The sequence below is a fragment of the Bombyx mandarina genome, chromosome 02 (assembly GCF_030267445.1).
Source record: "Bombyx mandarina strain Sakado chromosome 02, ASM3026744v2".
NCBI classification, from domain to species: domain Eukaryota; kingdom Metazoa; phylum Arthropoda; class Insecta; order Lepidoptera; family Bombycidae; genus Bombyx; species Bombyx mandarina.
The window spans coordinates 4334961-4360257 of NC_143209.1; the positions used below are offsets into that span (position 1 = coordinate 4334961).

General features: G+C 40.1%; 3 protein-coding genes and 1 non-coding gene across 4 annotated transcripts in view; 2 read left to right on the top strand and 2 right to left on the bottom strand.

Annotated features, from left to right (window-relative positions):
• Positions 1-7653, bottom strand: part of pwn (calcium-binding EGF-like domain-containing protein pawn) — a 33391-nt gene extending 25738 nt beyond the window's left edge. The window contains exon 1 of the mRNA XM_028184061.2: positions 7313-7653. The gene's annotated coding sequence lies outside the window, so the exon portion shown is untranslated. The remainder of the gene's footprint in view (positions 1-7312) is intronic.
• An 881-nt stretch (positions 7654-8534) lies between these two features.
• On the top strand, positions 8535-8606 carry TRNAP-CGG (transfer RNA proline (anticodon CGG)). Its single transcript has one exon. It is a non-coding gene; the product is annotated as a tRNA-Pro (tRNA).
• Positions 8607-10315: 1709 nt separating this feature from the next.
• Positions 10316-14559, top strand: Cdk4 (Cyclin-dependent kinase 4). Its single transcript, XM_028184025.2, has 7 exons — positions 10316-10665; positions 11335-11503; positions 11752-11893; positions 12001-12168; positions 12327-12487; positions 12739-12874; positions 13286-14559. The coding sequence occupies exons 1-7, from the start codon at positions 10551-10553 to the stop codon at positions 13370-13372; spliced, it is 978 nt and encodes a 325-aa protein (XP_028039826.1). The 5' UTR covers positions 10316-10550; the 3' UTR covers positions 13373-14559.
• A 339-nt stretch (positions 14560-14898) lies between these two features.
• LOC114250251 (uncharacterized) lies at positions 14899-23051 on the bottom strand. The gene has a single exon (XM_028184048.2). The coding sequence runs from the start codon at positions 22842-22844 to the stop codon at positions 21612-21614; it is 1233 nt and encodes a 410-aa protein (XP_028039849.2). The 5' UTR covers positions 22845-23051; the 3' UTR covers positions 14899-21611.
• Between the last annotated feature and the right edge of the window lie 2246 nt (positions 23052-25297).

The window sequence follows — 25297 nt, forward strand, 5'->3', positions numbered from 1 at the left end:
GGTGCTCACTCCAGAGCCGGATGGTACTTGGCAAAAAATATTAAGGGAATAATGTAGTACGTATTTATTTGGTTTTTCCATTCGCTCTCTCTCTCTCTCTCTCTCTCTCTTCAAAATCCTTGTGACACATAAATACATTATAATATGTATATAAGGTGAGGCGAAGGTGTCGCGGGGTCAATGACATCGGAACAGTTATTATTTCGATCGGAAAAATATGTAAATGGAATTAATAGTTTACAGTTAGATGTAAGGCGGACAATACGTGATCACAGGTATTTAATAAAAGTTTAGGGAGCTGCAGTACGACGTAACTCTGGTATTTATCCTAGAATCAGGTTCAATAGCAGAAAATGTTTATGAAGCCGTTTGCCGTACCAACTATTCGCTTGAGTCACTACACTCAGTGACTATTGTGCCTTTGCTAAAACCTGTCTAAATGGGAACTACGTGTCTTCGCCTGGGTTTTAAGATCTGAAGAGCTGCAGCAAAGTGATCTCTTCAGATTTATTAAGTTCTTTAAGGTATTCCGCATTTAAGGTAAATAATTTTGAATAATATTTGCACGCCAACCTGGTAGAAACACGCTGTTCTATAAAATAACTATCAATAACTCTGTAAACCGTGTTTTACCTAATAAAGTTTGATTTGATTTAATTCTTCACTTGTGTTTTATATAGATCCATCTTAGAAAACATATATCAGATGTACACAAGCATTGCATACAAAAGCTATCTCTAATAGATTGGAAGAAAGCAGGCTAGGGTGGGATCATTTGAAAGGCATGGAATAAGATAGTTTAGAACAACATTATTCGGACCATCACCGTCTCTGTACACCGACGTGGTTGTCTTCGGTCGGTGGAAGGTCTTTCCCCCGCAGCATTATGTTGCCTTAGCGCTATCAGTATAGGAAATGACGAGCTCCACGTGTCATCGTCGCCTACATCCTGCCTGTAATGGTTACGCAGCGGCTACTCCAAACTTGATAATGATAATTCTCAAATGTCATAGTTTAGTTAGTGACGATTGATTGGCGGTAAGCATTACAAATATGAGTGTCGGTGAGCACGTGCATCCGTCTCGACGAGGGCGAATAACGGCGACAGGTGGGGCCGCGTGACCTGCATACTTGTGACGTCAGCACCCACTCCGACGCACCGGCCACACTCATACTAGCCAGGGACAGGAGGTTACTAATTACTTAATGTTGTTGATCAATTTATTTAATCTATTCTCAATTTGACCGCAGACGTCAAGAGCAAAAGGTTGACAATAAATAAATAGTATGCATGCGTGTGTGCGTGTGTGTGAAATACATGGTAGTGTGTGTAATGTTTTCTTTTTTTATTTAATGTATCCTTTATTCTAAATTTAAAAAAAATATTAGCAATTTGCACTCCTTCTCTATATTCTCTATAAATATGGAAAATTTCATACTCCTTCGTCCGCGCAATTTTCGTAAAAAGGGATACAAAGTTTTTGCTTCACGTATTAATATATAGATAAAGAATATAACATATCGACGATTAAGAACTAAATGCTGATCTATAATCTAAATCTTCTGTCGTCCCTCTTGATTTCTTCACAGTTATAACGTCATATATCATTCGCGCATTAGCGTAAGTACAAGGGTCCTGGTCTACTAAAGTCTAGGGTTTGATGATACAACGTCATCGTCATTGCAAAAACAACTAGTTAAAATTTATAGTATTATGATGGGCATTTGTGGCCGGTACAGGGGCGCCGCTAAAGTGATTGCCTAGGGCGCTCTGGACCTTTAATCCGCCACTGAATTTATTGAATTATTAAAAAATAAAAATAAAAGAGCATACGGTTACATTAGCGCGTCCGGAATCGATGTCTCATCAGTGGTATACAGATACATCTGTACATATCAAGACCTGGATAAGTGCTCGCTAGCGGTCACAAGCTCAGTGCTAAGCCTTCAGCTTACACAACATCGCCCTGTTGTGAAATAGCACAAACAGCTACTGGTATTTGTGTATTCATGTACCGAATTATAAATAAGTAGATACGTATAATTTTAGAGACAACCATTTCGTACCGTTACAAGAACAGTTCCAGTCAAAACTTGTATAATAACTTGTGGGAAACTGTTACGAGCTGATGTTGGAAACGAGTCGGCGATCGCGACCGTGCAGCTGGACTCGCGGCTCCCTGGTTACCGGGGCCTGCGGACCGCACCGCGTGAATGTCGCCGCGCAAATGTCAACTCTATTCCAATATCGGCAGTGCTACTCTTTAAATAGAAACGCAGATCTTAAATATGCCGTGAACCCAATTGAGACATTCGTTCTTGGCAAGCGTGCACCCCCCGGGTGACAAGAGACCACCTGACGGCTACGTCGCGTCGCGTCGCGTCGGGTGCTCGCGAGGTGCAATGACCCGCAGCGCCTTCCTTATCTCAGTTTTCACTTTTACCTTCAAATTTAATGACGATATACGGGCTTACAATTGTTTCTACTAGATTACAACAGAACCAAAGGACTGTTAGGGGCTTGTTAGTGTGTGTGTGTGTGTGTGTGTGTGTAATACAACATAGAGTTTGACGCTGACGCGGGGATGCGATCGCCAGTTACCTACGCCTTAATGTGCAGGCTTACAAAACATGATTACATTGTCAAAATGACAATATTTCCGCCACACTCGACCGCCGACTGGCGTATCGCCAGTATTCTGATGGTAGGACGTCTTGTAAGTCCGGGCAGGTAGGTACCACCGCCCTGCCTATTTTAGCCGTGAAGCAGTAATAAGTTTCTGTTTGAAGGGCGGAGCAGCCGTTGTAACTATACTGAGACCTTAGAACTCATATCTCAAGGTGGGTGGCGTATTTACGTTGTGGATGTCTATGGGCTCCAGTAACCACTTAACACTAGGTGGGCTGTAAGCTCATCCACCCATCTAAGCAATAAAAAAATAATTAAAAAACTCCTGACAACCAGCCCTCGCCCCGGAAGGACACAACGAGGTCAGGCACGTGCCGGCTGATGGACGACCTGACAGAAACGGGTGCACATTCCACGCATCTCTACCCTCTCAATGAAACTTAAGGCCGATGCTTTACTTGTAACAAAGCTCAAAGCTAATCATTACATTTGGTAGATGTTCAGAGGACACACCTGGCGTTTAGCTGTTAGCGGAGGTCATTGACCCGCCGTATCCCACAGGCTCCTACACGCGGTCACTCATTAGCACTAAGAGCTCATGTCGGTGCCGGCAGCGACAAGTCAGCTGATTGTCCTTATATTGTTTTGTTTATACCGAAAAGGTAAGTAAATAAAGTCAATCTGTACGTACTCCTTAAGGTCGGTCAGTCGGTCGGCGAGAACCGGTCCCTCGGTATCCGGGGCGACACATCGCGAGCCTGCGTCGGACCCCGCCGCCGCACTACATCACGATTCACGACAGACTAACGAACGAACGAACGAACTATTATAAGATTAGATCCAGCACCGAACCAACTTCGAACTTGACTGTTAGATATAAATGTGTGCAAGTTGTGCTATGCATCATACAATATGTATACAAAACATTATCTATAGTAATCTATACTAATATTAGGTATATAAGGTGTAAAAAATTACCTAAAATATTCTTTACATCGCGTGCCCTGCGAAAACTATTCATGATAGAATAAAATAATGTACTATGACTTTGTAAAACACATTATTATTTACAAAAAGTGTCGGGACAACATATGTCTAACTATTATAGTTATGCCGCAATAAGTGTTATTTTATTTAAAAAAATAAAACAACGTCAAATGTTGAAATTTAATTTTGTTAAAGACCCGAGCGGAGCCGGAGCGCGCCGCTAGTCAAATATAAATAAAGGGGTTCGTCGTGGCCACTATACGAGTAAGTATTCACGAAAGGCTCATGACCAGTTCTGTGGAAGTCAGTGCCTACCCGCATATGAGCACTCACGGCTCAAAATCAACGAAAATAAGTAACAATAGGTAATAATCCAGTTAATGTTGGATCGTTTCACTGATAAGTGTGCGCTCGTAGTGATCCAGTACACCCGTTCACTTAGCCGCCGGGTTGTGTTGACGCCGCACCAACTGAATGAATCGTTATTGAACCGATGCTGAGTTACCGTCTCGATACACGGACGGTCTGTTGTACTCGAATGTTTTTTTATTACACTTGTAGGCAGACGAGCATACGGCCCACCTGATGGTGAGTCGTCACCCATGGACTTCAGCAACGCTAGGGGCAGAGCCAAGCCGCTGCCTACCGCTTAATACTCTCCACAAGCCTCGTTTGAAGAAGGACATGCTGCGATGTCATAGCGCTCGGAAAACACCGTGGAGGGCAGCTCATTCCATAACCGGATGGTACGTGGCAAAAAAGACCTCTGGAAACGCACTGTGGATGAACGCAGCGGTTTCCGATAATATGGATGAACTCTGCTCCGATGGCGGGAGGTGCGTGTTAAAAAGGAGATGAGGGGATCATCTCAAACAATACCTCAGAGCATGTGCCATACAGACCGTAGCTGGTGTCTGAGGAGTGAGATATCAGCTACTCTACAGCTTATTGTTAGAAATGTTTCAGGGAGCACTCGATCGGGCGATGTATCGACAGCGCGAGTTTTAATATTGTAAATAACATTTTGCAATAACCACTTGTATTAAAATATTTACACGTCCGGGGCACCAACACTACCAACGCTACAAACGGTAGCAAAAATGCCGTGTATCGGCTGCTCTACACGCGTCTTGCACAACAGTAACTGAGTCACGGATGACCGCACTACCATACCCACGCTAGACCAGATCCGGCGGGGCACAAGTGGCCGTGCCGCCTAGGCGGGCTTCGAATAGTCTACCGACGAAGATTACTGTCGTTTGGGAAGTCGGAAGGGTTGGGGGATGCGTGTGATACGCGTCTCCTCGTTCCCAGCCTGTACCACACGAGCTCTGTCTCATTTACAATTTCCTCCGAACCCAGGGGCTCCCACACTTATTTTGCCTACTTACAAAACCACTATAGCGAGAGCTCAGTTGGTGTCTAAGAGTCCTCCTAAATGAAATTACAAGTCGCCTCCCAAGCCTCTACACCAGAGTTCCCCAAACTTTTTTGTGTCGTAGATCCCTTGCCATGTTTTTCCGTGTTGGGTAGACCCCCTACTTACCTGATATTGATTTCCTGTAAATTTCTAACTGTAGTAAAGTTTAGTGTTAAAAACTTAAAGTAAAAACACATGTTAATTTATACATTTATTAATTGAATTTAAATTAAAACTACTCAAAATAAAATTTTGTATCTGTTATGTAAAATATACGTAACATAAAATAAACTATAAATAAAATAATATAAGCAATAAGTCAATATTTTTAATGAGAAGGATGAATCTGATGCTTTAATAATAAATTATCAACATTTGGCGTCAATTTTGTAAGGGTTAATCTTAAATCTCCTCGGCTAATGATGACTTGATATTATAAGATAGTATGATGTAAGTAAATAGGTACTATCAGTGTATGTGTTGAGATCCACCATCGTGGACCCCCAAATTTTTTTTCGCTGACGTAGACCCCTTGCATGTTGTCATAGACCCCTAGGGGTCGATATAGACCACTTTGGGAATCACTGCTCTACACCAACGCCCCCTTTTTTTCTGGGTCTCTTACCACCCCTCTTTAGGCCTGCAGCGCCCACAAGGGGGCGTTATCGCCTTTGGGAAAGGCTGTCCTAACCCAATAAGCATAACTAGCTTCGAGCTGCACCGCCCAACGTTAGTTATTCTCCGGAGTCCACAGGCATGTGGATGTGAATGCCGCCATTCGCATTCATCCTGTAACAACTATTCCTTCGTCCAGCCCGGGGTGACTGCCTCGCGATGGAATAGGACACGACACGACACGACCTAGTACCACCATGTCCAGAAGAAGAATACATCGCAGTGTTGCAGAAATAGCGAAGGGCGAAGCTTTCAGTGCGCGTCGGTACTCGCCAAACGCACTTTGGAAACCCAGTTGAGTGTGGATGAGCACAATAACGCACCATATAAATTTGATAGCGTGACCATACGGTGCATCACCGACAGAACTGAACCCGCAGTCTCTCTGCCCGCCAGACCGCGCAGCTTGACGTCGCGTGTACCGGAGGTACACGACTCTACGACCTTTCCTGAGAAGACAAGTCAGCAGCGAGACAGCGAGACAGCCGACGCCGCGACGGTGCGGATAACCTTTATTGGATCAAAGCACAACAGGCGCGCTGGTGCAGTCTACAAGCGGCGATATCGGATGCATTCATTACGGATCCTTCCCGATCCATTGACGGTCTTTTAGGTACCACAAGCACCGGTCACCGTCCTCGTCCAACCTGTCGCTTGCGACGAAAAGCTCGACGAGCGAATTAACCCACAGACACAGCCCTTTGATTTTCTCGCCGGATCTTCTCAATGGGTCGCGTTTCCGATCCGGTGATAGATTCTGCGAAGCACTGCTCTTGCTAGGTTCAGTGTTAGCATCACTCCGGTTTGAGCCCCGTGAGCTCATCTACTAGCTAAGGTTACGCTGAAATAGCCTCTCAAGGCTATCAGCTTAGGTAGGAAAAAAAAAGGAAACAGCGACAGGAGGCTAGTCCACCACCTAGCCCGCGCGCGCCCGCCTCACACGCTCCTACCTAGACCTACTAAATCTACTACCGTTGTTACCGTTCCAGTGCCGAGTTATAATAAGCCGCCCGTGATACCACTACCCGCCTGTCGATGCTCAAGTATAATTTATTATTATCTATGTCGGACTCACTCAGTTAGCAGTCTTGCATAACTTTCTCCTAATCACATCTTCTATTAATGGAAATGAGTTGCAGTCTTTCAGAATTGTAATCCCATCTGTATGTGATCTGTATGCGTCAATAATTATTTTTGTGTTCGCTGAACCAGCTGACAGCTCAGCCAAGTGTAAGTGAGTATTTTGTAAACAGGAAAGGTAGCGGTATTGACGTACGTACATAAAGCTTAGCAATGCTAACAAATTCCTAGAAGTGAGTGTGAATTCTTAATAACACTAATTCCCGTTTTGTAGGTATTGCAGTAACAGAGTGAATAGTAGGCGACCTCATCGTACCTATCTGTTTCACGTCGACTTTTAATTGAGTCTTCTGATACTGTAAATAGTGACGGATGGACCTCCTGCTATTTATTAACCCTTAGTCTATCCGTATCTAACAGTAAACTGAAGCTTAGTTGAGTACATATTCGGTGATCATGTTAAAAAGCAGTAAAAATCAAATTGAAAAAGCTAATTGAACTTTATAATAAAATCAACAAACCTTTCACTAATTCACTCTTCAGGAGTTGCTTATTGATAATTCACAGGGTAGAATAATTATAAGTCAACACTAAATTTAAGAAATATATATTCTCACTTTTTCTCACAAAAGTAACTTTCACATTTACTCGATGACTTGACTACGCACACGCGACTCGTTAGACTCGCAGCCTAGAAACTTAAAAACACTCGCGGCTAACACGTTAAATAACTTTTACTTCACGAATAATTTAAAATTAACACTTTTACAAAAAAACTTTTATTGAATTTCCCCTGATTATTCCGCTGTTTTATTTAAACATCCGCGCGAACCGATGCTCGTGGCAAACTGACTACTTCAAGTTAATTTCATCGAGTTCGTGTGATAGAGCAAGACGGAGCATTTGAAAGTCAAAGGAGCGACGGAGATAGACATTGTTGTAGCGGTATTTTTTTTTCTCCTTTCGCGCGTCTCTGGTTACTTTCTAAAACGCCTGGAGGTGGAAGAAACGTCAAGACTGGAGTCTTGTGCCTCTTGCTTGTTAATGTTTTCATAATAAATCTAAACACAAGGTACATTGAACAAATCTAGTATGTATACTCACCTCTTGTGAGTCCGCACGGGTAGGCACCACCACTCTGTCTATTTCTGCCGTGAAGCAGTAATGCGTTTCGGTTTGAAGAGTGGGGCAGCCGCTGTAACTATACTGAGACCTTAGCACTTATATCTCAAGGTGGGTGGCGCATTTACGTTATAGATGTCTATGGGCTCCATTAGCCACTTAGCACCAGGTGAGCTGTGAGCTCGTCCACCCATCTAAACTAAAACTAAAATCTAAACCCATCAAGCAATAATAATAAAAAATGTTATTTAATTCTACACTACAGGATAGAGACTGACCACACCACAGAACACAACCCGTATTGGTTTTCGGCAAAAAGAAATGAAACTGTCATCCAATGCAGTGACTTGCTCCACCGCAATGATCAAAATAGAAATTATCGGAAGGAGAAGATAGATGATGATCGATAGAAAAATAAAATGAAAACTCTACAATTAATGATAGAGAAGCGACAGATGGAGTTTGCGAAGACCGCCTACAATACTGCACCACCGCGCCCACCGCGTATCGGTTCTCATCATCACCACAGATTCTGTGGTCGTGTTAGTTTCAAGAGATGATTGAAATTATAAAGTTAATTAATTATTATACTTACTACTAAATTGACAGATTTATTGCTGTGGCTCGTTGGTCTAGGGGTATGATTCTCGCTTCGGGTGCGAGAGGTCCCGGGTTCAAATCCCGGACGAGCCCCTCTCGTTAAATGCTCTTTTTTGCATAAACTACAATTTCTATAAAATAACCATATTTTCCTTTACAACGTGAAACAGATATGCAATACATAGAACCTTTCCTCTCATTTAGAGACATAATTAAGATGTTATGTCTATCAAGTAACGAACAAACAGTCAATGACTTAAGAGGGTAGACGGCTCGCGCACCGATGAGCACTTAACACCAAGTGGGCAGTCAGCCAGTCTATCCGAGAATGGCAAAAAAACTGTCATAAATACCTTCACTTCAGTGCTGTTTTCTTCTGTGTTGCTCTTTGTTTTTTGTTTAAAAAAAAAAGAAAAATGTAAAATATAACAGGAATCTAAATATTGACGTGTTAGGTCAACTTTTGGCCACTGAATGAATATTAGTAAGAATATTTAAATGTATTTGGTTTAAATTTGAATCAGCAACTTAAAATTAATATTATAGCACTTGTCAAGTGTGCAGTCAGCAGTGGATACACTAAGGGCAGTCAGGGCAAGTAAATGTGATTTTTTTTTATTCTTGTCAAGATTGCGCAATATAAAAATTAATCATATAAATTAATAATTTTCTGTTTAATTGATAATTCAAGAAATTCGATTCATCCATTATTTATTAATTATAATTCTAGCACTTTTGGTATTGATAATCAAAATGATTTAATAAAATTATTTCCTTGGAGATTTAAAATAATAATCGATTTTTCTATTTTCTGGAATTAAAGAAATTTAATATTTTTTTTATGTATATTAATATAATTATAAGTCACCCTTAGTGCCAAATATATAATTATTAGAAAAGAAGGATATATTTATTTATGTTTTTGGAATATATAACATAGAATAAAGTTTCTGCGACAAACTATTTATTTAAATTTTGAATAATAAAAAATATAAACTATCATCATCAGCCTGCGGCAGTCCCCTGCTGGACATAGGCCTACCCCAAAGCTCGCCACTGAACCCGATCTTCGGTTCTACGCATCCAGCTACTGCCAGCAGCCTTGCGCAGGTCGTAGCTCCATCTAGCAGCCCAGCTAAACTATAATTGTAAGTATAATTTCCAGTATTGGAGCTAATTTTTTTCCGATGCCCAGGAGCGGCATTAAGTTTAAATCATACCCGATCCTGCAAACTAAATGGTAAACAGTCGACGTCGCCCAAAACACGTCATTTCGGATCCTCCCGATCCACTAACGGTGCTTTTAGGTACCTCAAGCACCGGTCATCGTTCTCGTCGAACCCGTCGCTTGCGACGAAGAGCTCGACGAGTAAATTAACCCTCAGACACAGCCCACTGAGCACTGAGTTTCTCGCCGGATCTTCTCAGTGGGTCGCGTTTCCGATCCGGTGGTAGATTCTGCGAAGCACTGCTCTTGCTAGGGTCAGTGTTAGCAACACTCCCGGTTTGAGCCGCGTTAGCTCACCTACACGTCAAGAAGAAACTGAAATAGCCTCTGAAGGCTAACAGAAAAGGTAGGAAAATAAAAGTTTTAATCCGGCCATTGTCTACGTAATAATATCTAAACGTATATTATTTTCATGAAAATGAATAGAATAATACTTATAATACCATCTATCGTGCCTGGGCTACAATTTGCAAGTAACAACAACTGCAAGGTCAACGCAATGAAATAGTATAGCTATTGCACAATAGATGGCGGGTGAAGTATCTATTTATTAACCGGCTAAATGTAAGCTAACAGGTCTTAAGGATTTTCAATTCAAATAGTTGTGGACATAACTTTGCCAGATTAAACGGTAGTTGATAAATATACATTTTTCATTTGTTTAGTTTGCACTTGGTAAAGAATTAAATGTTTTGCGAAAGCTTACTCTAAATGACTTAATAATGTGAATATAGAAGTTTTATTAGTTTCTGAGCCTAATTTTTAAATTATAAATCTAATTTAATAAAGTTTAAAAGAAAAACCTGTTCATGATGTCGCGAGCGAGTACCTCACAGTCACCACCTGTTGTTGCTTCCATTAACGATGTCAGTGCATTATTTCAAAATGCACAGAAATATGAAGAACTGAGTCTAATTGGTACAGGTATGTAAATATCTTCTTAAAACGCACTACATATTGTTTTATACATAACCTATGTTTGTTCCTATATTTATCCATGTGCCGGTTAAAATCGCGCACTTTTTTCTTTTTCTCCGTTATAGTTCCGTAACAAAAACAACAAATGATGTGAATGTCAACGTTTCATCCGATCTGTTCGTATTTAATTTACCAGGTGCTTTATTTTCATCGTATAGAATAAAATGAATCAAAATCAAATTACAAATAACGCTAACTAAGCCTACCTGCAAAAAAAACATTAGCTTGTATAATTTAATCTTGTAAACATATACTATTTATAAAATCATAAGATATATATAAATAAAATAAATATTAACGTTATTACTACTATGGAATCGAAATAAAAAATTTATCCATGTCTTAACATTACATTGTGTATTAGAATAAAATTAAAATATTCCACCCCTTTCTTCAAATTTGACTCCAATTTTAAATTGGAGCTGATATACAGTTGTGGATTGATTTGATTTGGGTTTAAAATATACATTCCCATATATCTGACATTTGACATTTTCTACCAGATCTTCCAGAGCATCAGGGCCTACTTTCAAACGGAATATAAACAGTATTCAATAAGGTTTGCATGATATGATGATTGCATGATATCAAAACTGTTTGTTTGTCTCGTTTCAGGTGCATATGGGACAGTGTATAAAGCTCGCGATCTTCATAATGGAGGTCAGATTGTAGCTATGAAGAAAGTTAAAGTTGCCCTCACAGAGGATGGGATACCACTCTCAACTGTACGAGAGATTGCCTTGTTAAGACAACTTGAGGCATATAGACATCCCAATATTGTCAGGTATATACATGAGTGGTAAAATTTGTTAATAATATCTAATTTCCTGTGTCTTCCTGTGTAACTATACTTGAGACCTTAGCACTTATATCTCCATTTATGTTGTAGATGTCTATGGGCTCCAGTAACCACTTAACACCAGGTGGGCTGTGAACTCGTCCATCCATCTAAGCAATAAATAAAAAAAAACTTCCTGTGTATGAGTCTGTAGCTTGAGGCAGTAATAATAAATCATTGTATTTTGTTTTTAGACTGCTAGATGTCTGCCACGGAGGGCAGTGTTTGGAGCGAGACCAGCAGCTAGTACTATTCCTTGTGTTTGAACATGTGGAACAGGACCTTGACTCATTCCTAAGTCGAGCACCGGGACCACTTCCAGAGAGCAGGATTAGAGTAAGCACTATTGAAGAGTTTAATTCATGCTGAGGCATTCCAAAGGTAATTTGAATAATTTTCATATCTAGTAGGTATACTGATTGTTATGTACTGTTCTGTTTCAGAGCATGTCCCACGATATAATATCAGGGGTGGACTTCTTGCACTCTCATCGCATTGTACACCGAGACCTCAAACCTCACAATCTCCTGGTGACGGCGGCTGGACGAGTCAAGCTAGCTGACTTCGGTCTCGCCAAGACCTATGATGTAGAGATGAAGCTAACCAGTGTTGTAAATATATAATAACTCGTATATCTCATGTGTGTGGGTGTGTGTCAGTACTGTTGGACAGGGCGGTGAGTGTGTGTGTGTGCGTACAGGTGGTGATGCTGTGTGTGGGTGTGTGTCAGTACTGTTGGACAGGGCGGTGAGTGTGTATGTGTGTGCAGGTGGTGACGCTGTGGTACCGGCCCCCGGAGGTGCTGCTGGGGGCGCGCTACTGCTCGGCGCTGGACGTGTGGTCGGCGGGCTGCGTGCTGGCGCAGCTGCACACGCGCCGCCCGCTGCTGCCCGGCGCCTCCGACTCCGATCAGCTGCACCGTATCTTTAGGTCTGTGCCAAGTTGTCTTGTCTTCAACATCGATACATTACAACCCAACAAATTAATTTTCTTTAGTTTTATGATGTGATTAGTATGTACTTTTTAATGTAAACAATTTTATTTTGTTTGTAAATTTTTTTATTTTTTTATATTCTGAATTCAATTAAAGATGCTATATGTTTAGTTTGCCCATGCAGAGTTCACTTCTGCAGATCAAACATAATTTTTTGCTCATAATTAAATAATTGTTTCATTTGCAGATTAATAGGTCGGCCCCCTCGCTCGGAGTGGCCTGACAACGTATCCATAGAGCTGGACAGTTTCCCAAGCTACCCTCCGCAGGACCTGGCCAGAATCCTGCCCAGGATACATCCTCATGCATTAGATCTTATCAAGGTACACTATTCAAGATGGAACATACAATTATTATTGTGGTATTTACTTCGATTCCGGTACTCATTTATAAACTAAAATGTAAAATTTATATTAAAAATTAATTTAGATTTAAAAACCTAAAATTGTTAGGTTTGATAACTGTGGTGACGTCATAAGACAGTACATGGACTCATCAGCTGTTTGTAGCATTAATATTGAGAAGGGTACGATTTTGTAAAATGCTGAGTGTAAAATCTGTGTTTTGTACAGACATCACATGGCTGTTAAGAATCATTGCGTCTATAATAATGCACTTTTAATTTTATTGTAAATACTTAATTTTAAGATTTCGATAAGATTTAGCGCTGTATTTGCGTTACATTGCGTGTTCACAAAAGATAAACTGTTTGATACAATAACATTGTATTTCAGGGCATGCTGGTGTTTGACCCGTCCAAACGGCTGACGGCGATGGACTGTCTGGAGCACCCTTACTTCACGGAGGAGCCGGTCGCGTAGTCCACTGCGACCCTCAACATCAGCCACCGCAGCTACGGGCGACATCAAACTAACTACTTACTAAAACATTGTGAACACAGTGAACTTGGTCGGGAGTGTCGTTTTAAGGCGCGACACACACGCAGCAGCAACGTACTGCCGTTACGTGATATTTAACTTAAAGTGAAGGTGACCGGCGGGCGATGACCTCTAGCGTCATGTCATTTACAAATGTGTTACATTGCGTGCTGAGCCAAAACAATAGTTTTTGTTTAAATTAGTACATATACTATGCTATATGTAATTATAATCATACAAAAGTTGAAGTCCTCAACAGCAGGGCAAGAAGGTTTCGTCTCTGGAAGATATTCTCTTCCCTTTAGAAATGTTCACGCAAGTTCCCATACATAGACCATAATCACAGACACCTCAAGACTTTTGGAACAGCGCCCTAGCGGCAAAGGTCCTTATCTGGGCGCATAAAGGGTGTATTTAAACTGTTTCCACGCCCAACAACAATAGTCCATTGTACATCTAAGTTCCTTTACTGTCAATGCGTGTGATACTTACTCCGCGCCGGTCCTCTGGTGACTGACAAGCGACTACGTGTCACATAAGTCGCTAAACGATCCCGCTCAGTTACTTTAAAAACACATCTGTTATACCAAGCAGTAATGCATTTCGGTTCGAAGGGTGGGGCAGCCGTTGTGACTATACCGAGACCTTAGAACTATATCTCAAGGTGTGTGGCGCATTTACGTTGTAGTTGTCTATGGGCTCCAGTAACCACTTAACACCAGGTGGGCTGTGAGCTCGTCCACCTATCTAAGCAATAAAAAAAAACCTCCATAGCCCCTGTTTATTTCTAGACACTTTTTAAACTCAACAAGATGAGACAGTCGTCGTCGGCGGGTGACCCGTCCACCAGTTGTACAAGAAGGGTTGAGGGGCGGCGCCTCTCGACACCTGGAGAGTCCTGATTGAGAGGAAATCCTACAAATATATTATTTAGTGAGAGATCGAGACGCGTGCCTTAACGTTGATAGTGTTGTCCTGCTCGCACACAGGTGACGCGGTGGCGTAGAGTGAGATAGAACAGTTTAGAATTTAAGTTGTTAAGTTAAAGTTGTTGAGACCTAAGACTATTACGTGTGCTGAGAACAATGCATTTACTTTATTTTTGTGTAATAAAAATAATTAAAAATTAATGTTTTTTTATTTATTTAACAACCAAAAGGCAAAACTTTTCGGGGACAAATCCACATAAAAATGTCAACCCGATTGTTAGTAATGACTCCCACCGTCACGTCCAGGACCTGCGGGGAGGGGGAGGAGGGGTTTCACGCGAGGACAAAGGACCGCCAGGATTAAAAATATAATTTTATTCGGTTCGTTATGAAAACCTAAAATTCTACGCTCATATATATATAGTCCTTAATTGTTTAGGGGGGAGCAGGGATCGTGTTGCTTAAACTGGAATAGAAATTGGGGCGTGTTTCTGTTGCAGAATCGATGGAGACGATATATACAATATAAACAAGTGTAAATCGATCTCAAGTGTTTTATTACAAAATACGTATAAAGGCTTAATCTACATACAAATTATTACATCACATATAACATACATAAAAGTGTCATGATTTAATTTCAAAATAGTCTTAACAAGATATTGGTGTGATCATATTAAATTGCACACATCAATTCTTCATGTAGGTAGTACTTGGAATCGGTACATTAATAATATTACGTTCTTTCTCTACAAAAACTATTGTAATGATTACCAAAATCTCATGTGCTGATATGACTTATTTTAGAGTTTATTTCATAACAGTCGATTTGGGCAGGGGCAGTCGGGGCAAGTGCCCAGGGCGGCAAAATTTTGAAAGTAAAAATTTTTTTTTAGTCTTATCAAGATTGCTCAATATAATTAATTAATTCTAATAATTAATAATTTTCTTTTTAATTGATAATTCAAGAAATTCAATTTATCCATTAAGTATTTGTGAAATATAATTTTGGCACTTTTGGTAAAAATTAATAATCAAAATTATTTAATCAATTTATTTCCTTGGAAATTTAAAATAATAATCGATTTTTCTATTTTCTGTAATTATAGAAATTTAATGAGTTTTTTTTTTTGGATGTAATATAATTATGAGTCACCCTTAGTCAAAATTTATAATTGTTACAAAAAAAACAAATATTTATTTATGTTTTTGGAATATATGACATATGATGAAGTTTCCGCAATAAATTAGTTATTTTAATTTTGTAAAATAAAAAATATTATTATAAACTATAAGTTTAGGTAAAATTCCAGTATTGGGGCGGATTTTTTCCGGTGCCCAGGAGCGGCATTAAGTTTAAATCCGGCCCTGAGTAGTAAGCACAATGAAGCGTTAACCATAGCCTTGTTTATATTCAAAAAAAATTCTTGTTTTTTTTTTATTGCTTTGATGTGTGGACGAGCTCACAGCCCACCTGGTGTTAAGTGATTACTGGAGCCCATAGACATCTACAACGTAAATGCGCCACACACCTTGAGATATAGTTCTAAGGTCTCGGTATAGTCACAACGGCTGCCCCACCCTTCAAACCGAAACGCATTACTGCTTCACGGCAGAAATAGGCGGGGCGGTGGTATCTACCCGTGCGGACTCCCCCAAGAGGTCCTGCCACCGGTGATTACGCAAATTATAATTTTGCGGGTTTGATTTTTATTGCACGATGTTATTCCTTCACCGTGGAAGTCAATCGTGAACATTTGTTAAGTACGTATTTCATTAGAAAAATTGGTACCCGCCTGCGGGAGATTCGAACACCGGTGCATCGCTAGATACGAATGCACTGGACGTCTTATCCTTTAGGCCACGACGACTTCAAAACTTCTTCACTCAGGTAACACTTAAACATCGAAGTGTATTGTGTCCTATTGTCACTTAGGGTGAGTGGGTAAGTCTGGTGCCAGTAAGATCCCGGTAAATAATACTGTGCACAAATAGCCATGAAACTTTAAATCAATCTATACTAATATTATAAAGAGGAAAGATTTGTTTGTTTGTTTGTTTCGAATAGGCTCCGAAACCCTGATGAACATAGGCTACTTTTATTATTATTTTTTTATTTTTTTGTTTCATGTGTGTTTTAATGTTTCCGAAGCGAAGCGAGGGCGGGTCGCTAGTTCGTAATAAATATGAGTAGAAGTTTGTACACGCTTTCAATATAATATGAAATGTGTTTATTTTCTACTTTGCCAATTGTTTATTCAGTAACAAGAGCACGTAAACTCCGATCGCGCGACGGAAAAAATACGCATTTTTTTTTTCATTCGTGACTTTTTGACAGGTGCTTTCAAAAGCTGCGTGATATTAAACATGTTACTGGAGATATTATCTACACGTAACCGGAATGAGGTTCGCCGACTATTAAGTACTCGTGTTAAGGTATTGTTGTATGTAACTAATGTGATAGTTTTATACTTTTTAAATAACAACAATATAATGCGTATTGTTGCTTTTGTTTTTTTGTAATTTAAATTTCTAAATTTTTAATTTTTAATTCTATTAAATTATATGTGATTTTGATTGTAGAAACATATTTGGTTATTGTTTTAGCTATATTTTTTAAAATATTATATGTTTGTATTGTACTGTTTGTTTCCCAAATAAATAAATAAATAAACGGCATCTGCGGCCGCCGCGAGCGCGTGCGTCGTCAGCCGAGCGACACGCGATGGACATTGTATTAAAGGTCGCCTCGTCATGAGCTAATGAAGTTTAATTTACTAACCAATACGAATGGAGTGTATCTATTGTCTACCAGCGCGTTATTAGATTTGTTAAAATTAATGGAGTACATTGATTACATAGATGAAATCATCTTTAATACTAGCGATCCGCCCTCGCTTCGCTTCGGAAACATAAAATTTTATTATTGATAGCCGAGTCTCGCGATGTTACCCGCGGCTATTGTCGTACCGCGGGTGAAGCCGCGGGGCGAAGCTAGTCTAAAAAAATAGCCTAAGTTACTCCTTATATCATCAGCTACCTATCGGTGAAAGTCCCGTCAAAATCGGTCCAGCCGTTCCAGAGATTAGCCGGAACAAACAGACAGACAGACAGACAGACAGACAAAAATTGTAAAAAATGTTATTTTGGTGTATGTACCGTATATGTATATTCATATGCATGTAGTAGTAAAAGACGGTTATTTCAATATTACAAACAGACACTCCAATTTTATTTATATGTATAGACGCTATAGTCTTGGAATACTATGTTTACTTTTACTTCGTTCAAACAAAAATATCACCAAATCCAGTAAATATTTTATTTGGCAGTTTTATATAAACGACAAAGGAATGAAAACAGGGCATGTGCCTATGTGCATTACGGACGAGGCAAAGTGAAGGGCTCGTCGTGGCTCGCGCAACTACTATCTACCTACACACGTGACACAAACACACACGCACCCAACTCAAAGTTAACTTATCAAACGCCTAATCGTCTCGCTGGCGTTAATCAAGCCGAAACGCTTCATCGCGGCAGAAATGTGCAAGAGAATGAAAGCAATCAATGCGGACTCACAAGACGCCCTCAATACGTGAATAAGTAGCATCATAGCGCGTAGCATTTCATTTTGAATTCCTTAATTTACTCATATGTTTATCAAATTTCTCTGTAATGTATTAGTGGATTAGTTGAGACCATTTTGTTTTATGTATACTGTACATCAAGATAAAATGTATAGATAGATTTATAGATAACGGCCATCTGGTGTAGTGGTAAGTGACATGGTCACTACACAAGGGGGTCGCGGGTACGAATCCCGCCAAGGGAAGATATTTGTATGATAATTATAAATGTCTTTTCCAGGGTTATGGATGTATATTAAATATATTTACGTGTATAATAAAAATCTTACATTCATTTCCGTTATCTGGTACCTGTAACACAAGTTCTTTACGAACTTATCACGGGACCAGTTAACGTGGCGTGATTGTTATTAAATATTTATTTATAGGTTTGTGTGTCTAATAAATAAATCAATAAGATTATTGCTCGACTCGAACACTCAATTAGTGTTGTTCAGAAATAAGTTGAACTATAGCCGCGTCGCCATGTGTGCTTAGTGCGAGTTTTTTAACGTTCTCGATAGCGTAAAAGTTAACTCATATTTGCACGGAATGGGATCGTTTGCTCATGTTTGCCGCTAGGGGCACTGTTCCAACTGCATACAAATATGAGTTAACTTTTACGCTATCGAAAACGTTAAAAAACTCGCACTAAGCACACTGGTGCCGGTCCCAGCTCGTCGGGGGCACTCCCGCACCGACCGCACTCTGTCTCTTTGTGATCAGTTCAACGACTCTCCGTCAGTTTTTATGACTAAATAGTTTTTGCAAGGTAAGGAAGTTCGTAGCGTCTGTGTTACGGATTCTTATAAAATTGGGCTCACGGACGACACTACATTTTATTGACATTAATTTTAACACTTCGAAGACCAACGACAATACTTATGTAATTACACTGCTTTACAAATAAACGGGTACATTATTATTGAATTAAAAGGTGATAAGCATTTCTTAGTAATTCTTTTACAATTATCAAAACACGCTTTCATTGTTTCACATATGTCACATGGCTTCACTAAATATTATGCTAATTCCTCAACGGTTCCGAGTGACCCTAACGGACAGGCCGCCTGGCGAGGGACACAGCACTCCGTACAAGACAGCCGAGGGCGCAGGCAGAACCCCATTGGAAATGCGAAGGAGTACAACATGGGCAAAGAAGACTACTGGGTATGAAAGTAGAAATGTTTAATGTAAGTTCTTACATTATCATGACGTGAGAACGCATAGCGATGCCCACTAACGATCTTAAAAAACTATCATAAAAGCATTGAATACATTTTTAAACAATAATAATTTTACATAATTAATAAACTGTGGAATGCGCCGTCATTACTATTGTTATTAAAAAATTTATAATAATATCAATCCAATACTGATGGTGTAAAATTTTATGTACATAAATGTATATTAAAATAAAAGAGAGAGGTGTGTGACGGGACACCCGGTAGAGACGAAGTTCCTTCGGATGATATGGAAGCAACACAATTTGCAAAAAAAATATTGCGTATCTTTATATATAACTTCATGATTTCTCTTTTTTTTCTTCGACATTATAAAATTACATAAACTAGAGGTCCCGCAGTAGTCGAAATTCGACTATAATTAATTGGAATTGTAAGTCTGTACACTATTATGGTTGTATTTTATACTTCTATAATCACAAATTTCGCCAAGGCTACACTATAAAAAATATTAATAAAGACAAACAATATTTAATCTATTCTCAGTTTGACAACAGACGTCAAGAACAAAAGTTTGACAATAAATAGTATGCATGCGTGTGTGCGTCAAATACATGGTATGTAGTGTGTGTAATGTTTTCTTTATTGACTTAATGTATCTTTTATGCATTATTTAAAAAAATATTAGCATAAAAAAATATTAGCATTGTGCACTTCTTCTCTGTATTCTCTATAAATGTGGAAAATTTCATACTCCTCCGTCCGCGCAATTTTCTTAAAAAGGGATACAACGTTTTTGCTTCACGTATTAATATATAGATAATTTAAAAACACTACGAAAATAAAGTGTTTATTTACGAGTAAAATGAATTTATAATGTAAGTAATAGCACGTGCTTAGAGAATAATTTCATGTATATGCGCATGCGCGTTGTTTGTTCATGAATTGATGAGTAGTTTAAACTCATGCGGAGTAGTATCAAAAAGAGAAGGGACAAGAGAACAGAAAGAAACAGGGAGAAAGAGAAAGATGTTGTACACTATTTGCTTGTGTATGCGACTATAGCACTTCTGATATGTTTTCTTACAGTTTTAGTCTCACATGTTTTCAGTCCGGTCGCGCAGCAAAATCCCTATCTAAATCCCTATCTCGTCTGCCGTAAGGAACTTCGTTCAAAAAAGCTAGTGTCTTAAAAAAATCTGTCATATAGGTATATCACAATACACAGGGAAACTATTGAGTCGAAATATTCTATTTTTATTCATACAATCTTAAAGCACGGTTGAAGTTACTTTAAAGCTACATACAATGATTCTAAATAAATGGTCTGTGACGCACTATGTTTACAGAACACACACCGCACCTGTTTGTAGAGAGTTTTACCATTTCATCATACTTTTAAATGGATTTTACACTTTATTCGTAAAACAAATGAATAAAGAGATTTTGCATTGCGGTTGATAGACGCCGTCCAGCCCATGCCGGGACGCGAGCGTGTTGTGCGGCGGCTGTTTCAGTCAGACACCGGCACGACTACACATGTTCCAGCGACGCGGCCACTCCTCCCGACTAGGAGACCACTTATTACAACACAACACAACATACAACTTATTATCTAAAAACATTAGAAGACAATACCTATGTACAATAAGTTGAATCCATCATTAATAATTATCGTACAGAAACTATTAAATTGCTTGAAAATGATAAAGAATCGAGTGAAAAACAAAACACTAGACAATGAACACAGACGGAAATGAATAGTTGCGTAGGTTCCGGCTTAGGTCTAACAGATATATAACGTCCGTATAAGTAATAGAGAGAGTATTATGTTCACTACACTAATAACATATTCGATGATTTTCACAATTAAAACGGCCATTACTATGCTAACATCACACAACTTGTAAATAAAGTGCATTGATCCTCCACGTAATGCCGTTATTATACTCGTATTGAATTTGGAATAGTAACATATATTAGCTGAGCTGACATTAACAGTGCCATGCAGGTCGGACACTTCACGATCACACTGTCAGTCTGGTGCCCGAAGCTCACTGCACTATACAATACTTATCAACAAATCTCAAGCTGCCTATTAAAAATAATTAGATAGCCTCGTTTGAGTAACTCGCTGTGTTGATGCTGGTGTCTCATGTGGTACTGCACCACTTGAACTCTTCCAACATAGTTTATATCAGAACGTGTCGCGCTGTGAGACCGGAGAACAGTTCATTACAGAATTGGTATAAGAAAAAGAAAATACTGTAATCCCGCTATTTGCTGATGATGAGAGGGAGAGGCTTCACGTACCGCTTACCTACCAGTGAGTGTGTACAATACACAATAACATCGCTAGTAGTTGTCTGTGAGGCAGTAGCGAGTCCCGCGGAGGGAGCGAGTAAGTCGAGTACGTCGCGGCGCATGTTTCACGGCTAATTACCTACAGATTGTCGTTTTCACTTGGCTCTTCGTTTTTCGCATCCACTTTCTTCGTAAAATTAAATATATTGTCTAAGTTCAGCGTGTTCTGATTGTACACGGTGTGGTCGGGAGTGTCTCCCCAGCTGAGCGGGCTCGTTGTGGCTTTGCGTTCATTTTCTAGGTTAATTTCAGCGCTGGCAACTTCCGGGATAGTGTTCAGTGCGTCTGAGTGAACGCTCGGAGTTGCCTCAGGGTTGGAGACCCCCTCGAGAGAGGCGCAGCGGTTGAGGAAGTTCATCATTCTCTCCTTATATATCTCAGAGCTCGTCTCCGTGTTTTGCTTCACTTTGTTGTTTTGATTCTTCAAATAGAACCCGTTTTCGTCTTGTGCGAGGTATATCTTTTTGATCTTCTTATTGGGATAATGCTCTATGAGGTCCGGTTTTGGTTTCAGCAATTTTCCGTTCCGAGGGATGTGTTTAGGATCGTTTCCCTTTATCTTGGTGACAACAGATATGCACTTTCCTCTTGGCTCGCTGCTGTCGTCTTTGTAATTGTTTCGCATGCCTCTATATGATATCTTGACGCTCAGGATCGACCAAAGCACTTCGAGGAAGGCGGCTATGAGGATGTTGATGGAGAGTACTCCCGTCGTGAACACTCGTGATCCTTGACTCTCCTCGCTCACCTTAGTGGAGTTTAAAGCCACTATAACGTGTGAAGAGTTATGCTCATACACATCTGCCTGTCTCACGACCACGAAATCTTTGAAAGGTACTTTATCTTTGTAAAAGTCTGTTATTTCTCCTTCAGACGTGGAGGCGAACCACACCGCTACCATTACAAACGATGCCAAGGACACTACAGTGGACATAACCGAGGCTATGAATAGCCAGGTGATGTTGTGGTCTATGTACCACTTCACGGAAGCCATTATGCTGGCGACGCCCGCCGCCAGGCCGAACACGCTGAGCAAGCTCGGCGCCAGCACCAGCATGTACCCATTGTCCGCGACGAACGACGAGTTGGCTGTGCCGTTGATTGAGTTCAGGGACTCTGTTGTGTTATTAGGTTGTTTTCCCTCGTCCGGGTTGACCAGGGCCAGACACGCCAGCAGGAACGAGGTGGCGGAGAGCGCGATGTGGACCCAGGCCAGCCCCGACACCGTGGAGGCGGAGTAGCGGCGCTCCGACGGATACAAGTTACGCGTATCTGGCTTTGTTTTGACTTTAATTGTATACACGTCTTCCATTTTGTGAACTGCGTTCGGCCTTGGCACTGTAGCACTGATCGACACTGGCTAATGATGCATTGTTCGAGACAAATTAATCAAAGGTCATACTAATTCGTTATGTATGTGTAACGTTTTTTTAAATTTGAATTATTGATATGAGAGCGCGGGACCGGGCGACACGAACACCACGGCGCGTGTCTGAGCACGTACTGACTGAAGTTGTCTGCATATCGTTATTACAACGGAATTTAACCGTCGATAAACAAAATGACTTCGCAACATAGATAGGATTATCGACTTTATCGTCAGCGTCGTAAGGACTTCTATGCCTTTAATGAACGGAAAATATGTTAATAATAATTTTGTAACAAGTTTATAGCCGCAAATCAACAATGAATTTCGAGCGTTAGGTTAGGCGAGTGATACACCCGACCGACACCCGACACCGATCGGTCACAGCAAGTAATAACAATTTTGCAATACTGTTACAAATAGAAACGCAATGGTAAGTAATTGAATTTGAGCGAGAAAATATTTAGGAACAAAAAATATTTGGCGTGTTGCGACATTTACACGCCCACTTATAGTTTCAAACAATAGTTTTACCTATTCATTGACAGTTGGTAAGTGAGAATGTAAAGTTTGTAAATAAATTACAAAAAAACATTTATAATTACATAGCTATACAAGACACAGTGGCATCGAGTGACATAAAAAATATTTGTCATAAAAGAGAAAACAAGGCTAAAAGCAAATAATTAAACGATTGGTTTGGTAATTGTCAGGCTGATAACTGATAAGGTTTTACTTGCAGCTGCTCTACTCTTGTATCGAGCAGTGTGGCTAATGCTCAGTGTGCACCCCGGGAGCGCAATTCTAAAGATAATTCCGGGATAAAGTTTGGAGCGTTTACTCAAGACAGAAGCCAATACAAACTAATGCCAGTCTGCCAAACATCCTGTGGTGACACTTAGAATAAGTTATCGTAGTTGGCCATGTGTAGGTACAATGTTAGCCGTTAAAGAGTTCTTTTATCTGGAGAATGATCTTGCAGGTCGAGGTATCGCGACTTAAAAATTCAAATTCGCACATTAAAGAGAAGTGGTTCCGATTTAGCTTGCGATATTTGAGGCCTATATGCCTATAAAATCAAAGGCAGCTAAACGCCTTAAAATGTAGTAAAATGGATTAACTATGGCGCAATCTTTTTTAGTTAGTTGGACACGCTTTAATATTTTCATGCTTTAACAAATGCAGATAAATCTCTAGCAAATTCAATTAAAAAAAATTATTTTTACTCTTTACACAAATATAATCGAAGTTTTATCATTTAAATTTCAGATTATTAGTAATATTCTCATTCTTTATAAATCTGCTTTAAAATAAAGAATATTGTAGCTACCCGAACAAAGTTATTTCAGTTTCTCAAACCGGGAGTGTTGTTAACACTCTAGCAAGAGCAGTACTTCAATGGATCGGGAGGATCCGTAATGTGTTTAGGGCCGATTTTTGCAGTTTACCTGAATATTTGACAGAGTTGGATTTAGCTGCCTTTGATTTTATAGGCCTCATTTGACCAAAAAAACCATACATAATACAGACAAAGTTGTTAACCGACACTAGCCACTTCAAGATATGGGAAACATCGAATTTAAGTGTGGAAGGAGAACAAACAAACAGACAAGCCCGCTCAGCGCGCACAGTAGCTGCTTGCGTCGTGGAGCCGCTGATACGGATCGGGGTCGCGGCCGAGGAGATCGTTACTGACGTCACTGACTACCGACTGAGCGACGCATAACGATCCTTCACGATGGCGACCGTTCTGTTAGAGTTTGTCCGGAACAGACGTGCATGCGACGGTCAGTGGGGGCTGCACCTTTGTTTTCTACATATGCTGATATCCTTGAGAGGCTATTTCATCGTCACCCTAACATTTAGGTCACGGGGCTCAAACCTAACCTAACCTAACACTGGCCCTAGGAAGAGCCGTGCTTCGCAGAATCTACCACCGGATCTCAGTGGGTACTGAGAAGATCAGGCGAGGAACTCAGTGGGCTGTATCTGTGGGTTAATTCACTCGTCGAGCTTTTCGTCGCAAGCGACGGGTTCGACGGGGACGGTGACCGGACTGCACAGCGCACAGGCACCATAACATAGGTATACAACTTAGGTACGTGTGTGTGTACATCTGTACCGAGGATGTCACTTGTGCGAAGAGTTCCTTCAATCCTCCAATTTAATAGATCCAGTTTAATAATCCAATTCCTCCAATTTAATAGATTTTTAGGTGTAATTTGGTAGTAGTCAATAATGGTTCAGAGCATTATCGGAAGTGAGATAATTAAATAACACAACTGGTTAATCGGAGCGTTTATTCGCGACTGAACTTAAAAAGTAAAAAGCAACGGAGCTTACGGGCGCAGCCGCATGTTATGACTACGAACAATGTTGTTTACATAACAAACTGTGTC

What these genes read in the sequence shown, in the direction of transcription:
- Cdk4 (XM_028184025.2), top strand. Translation starts at nt 10,551, where the DNA reads ATGATGTCGCGAGCGAGTACCTCACAGTCACCACCTGTTGTTGCTTCC. An exon ending in ACTGAGTCTAATTGGTACAG is followed by an intron (nt 10,666 to 11,334) that starts GTATGTAAATAT and finishes GTCTCGTTTCAG; the next exon opens with GTGCATATGGGACAGTGTAT. An exon ending in AGATGAAGCTAACCAGTGTT is followed by an intron (nt 12,169 to 12,326) that starts GTAAATATATAA and finishes ATGTGTGTGCAG; the next exon opens with GTGGTGACGCTGTGGTACCG.
- LOC114250251 (XM_028184048.2), bottom strand. Translation starts at nt 22,844, where the DNA reads ATGGAAGACGTGTATACAATTAAAGTCAAAACAAAGCCAGATACGCGT.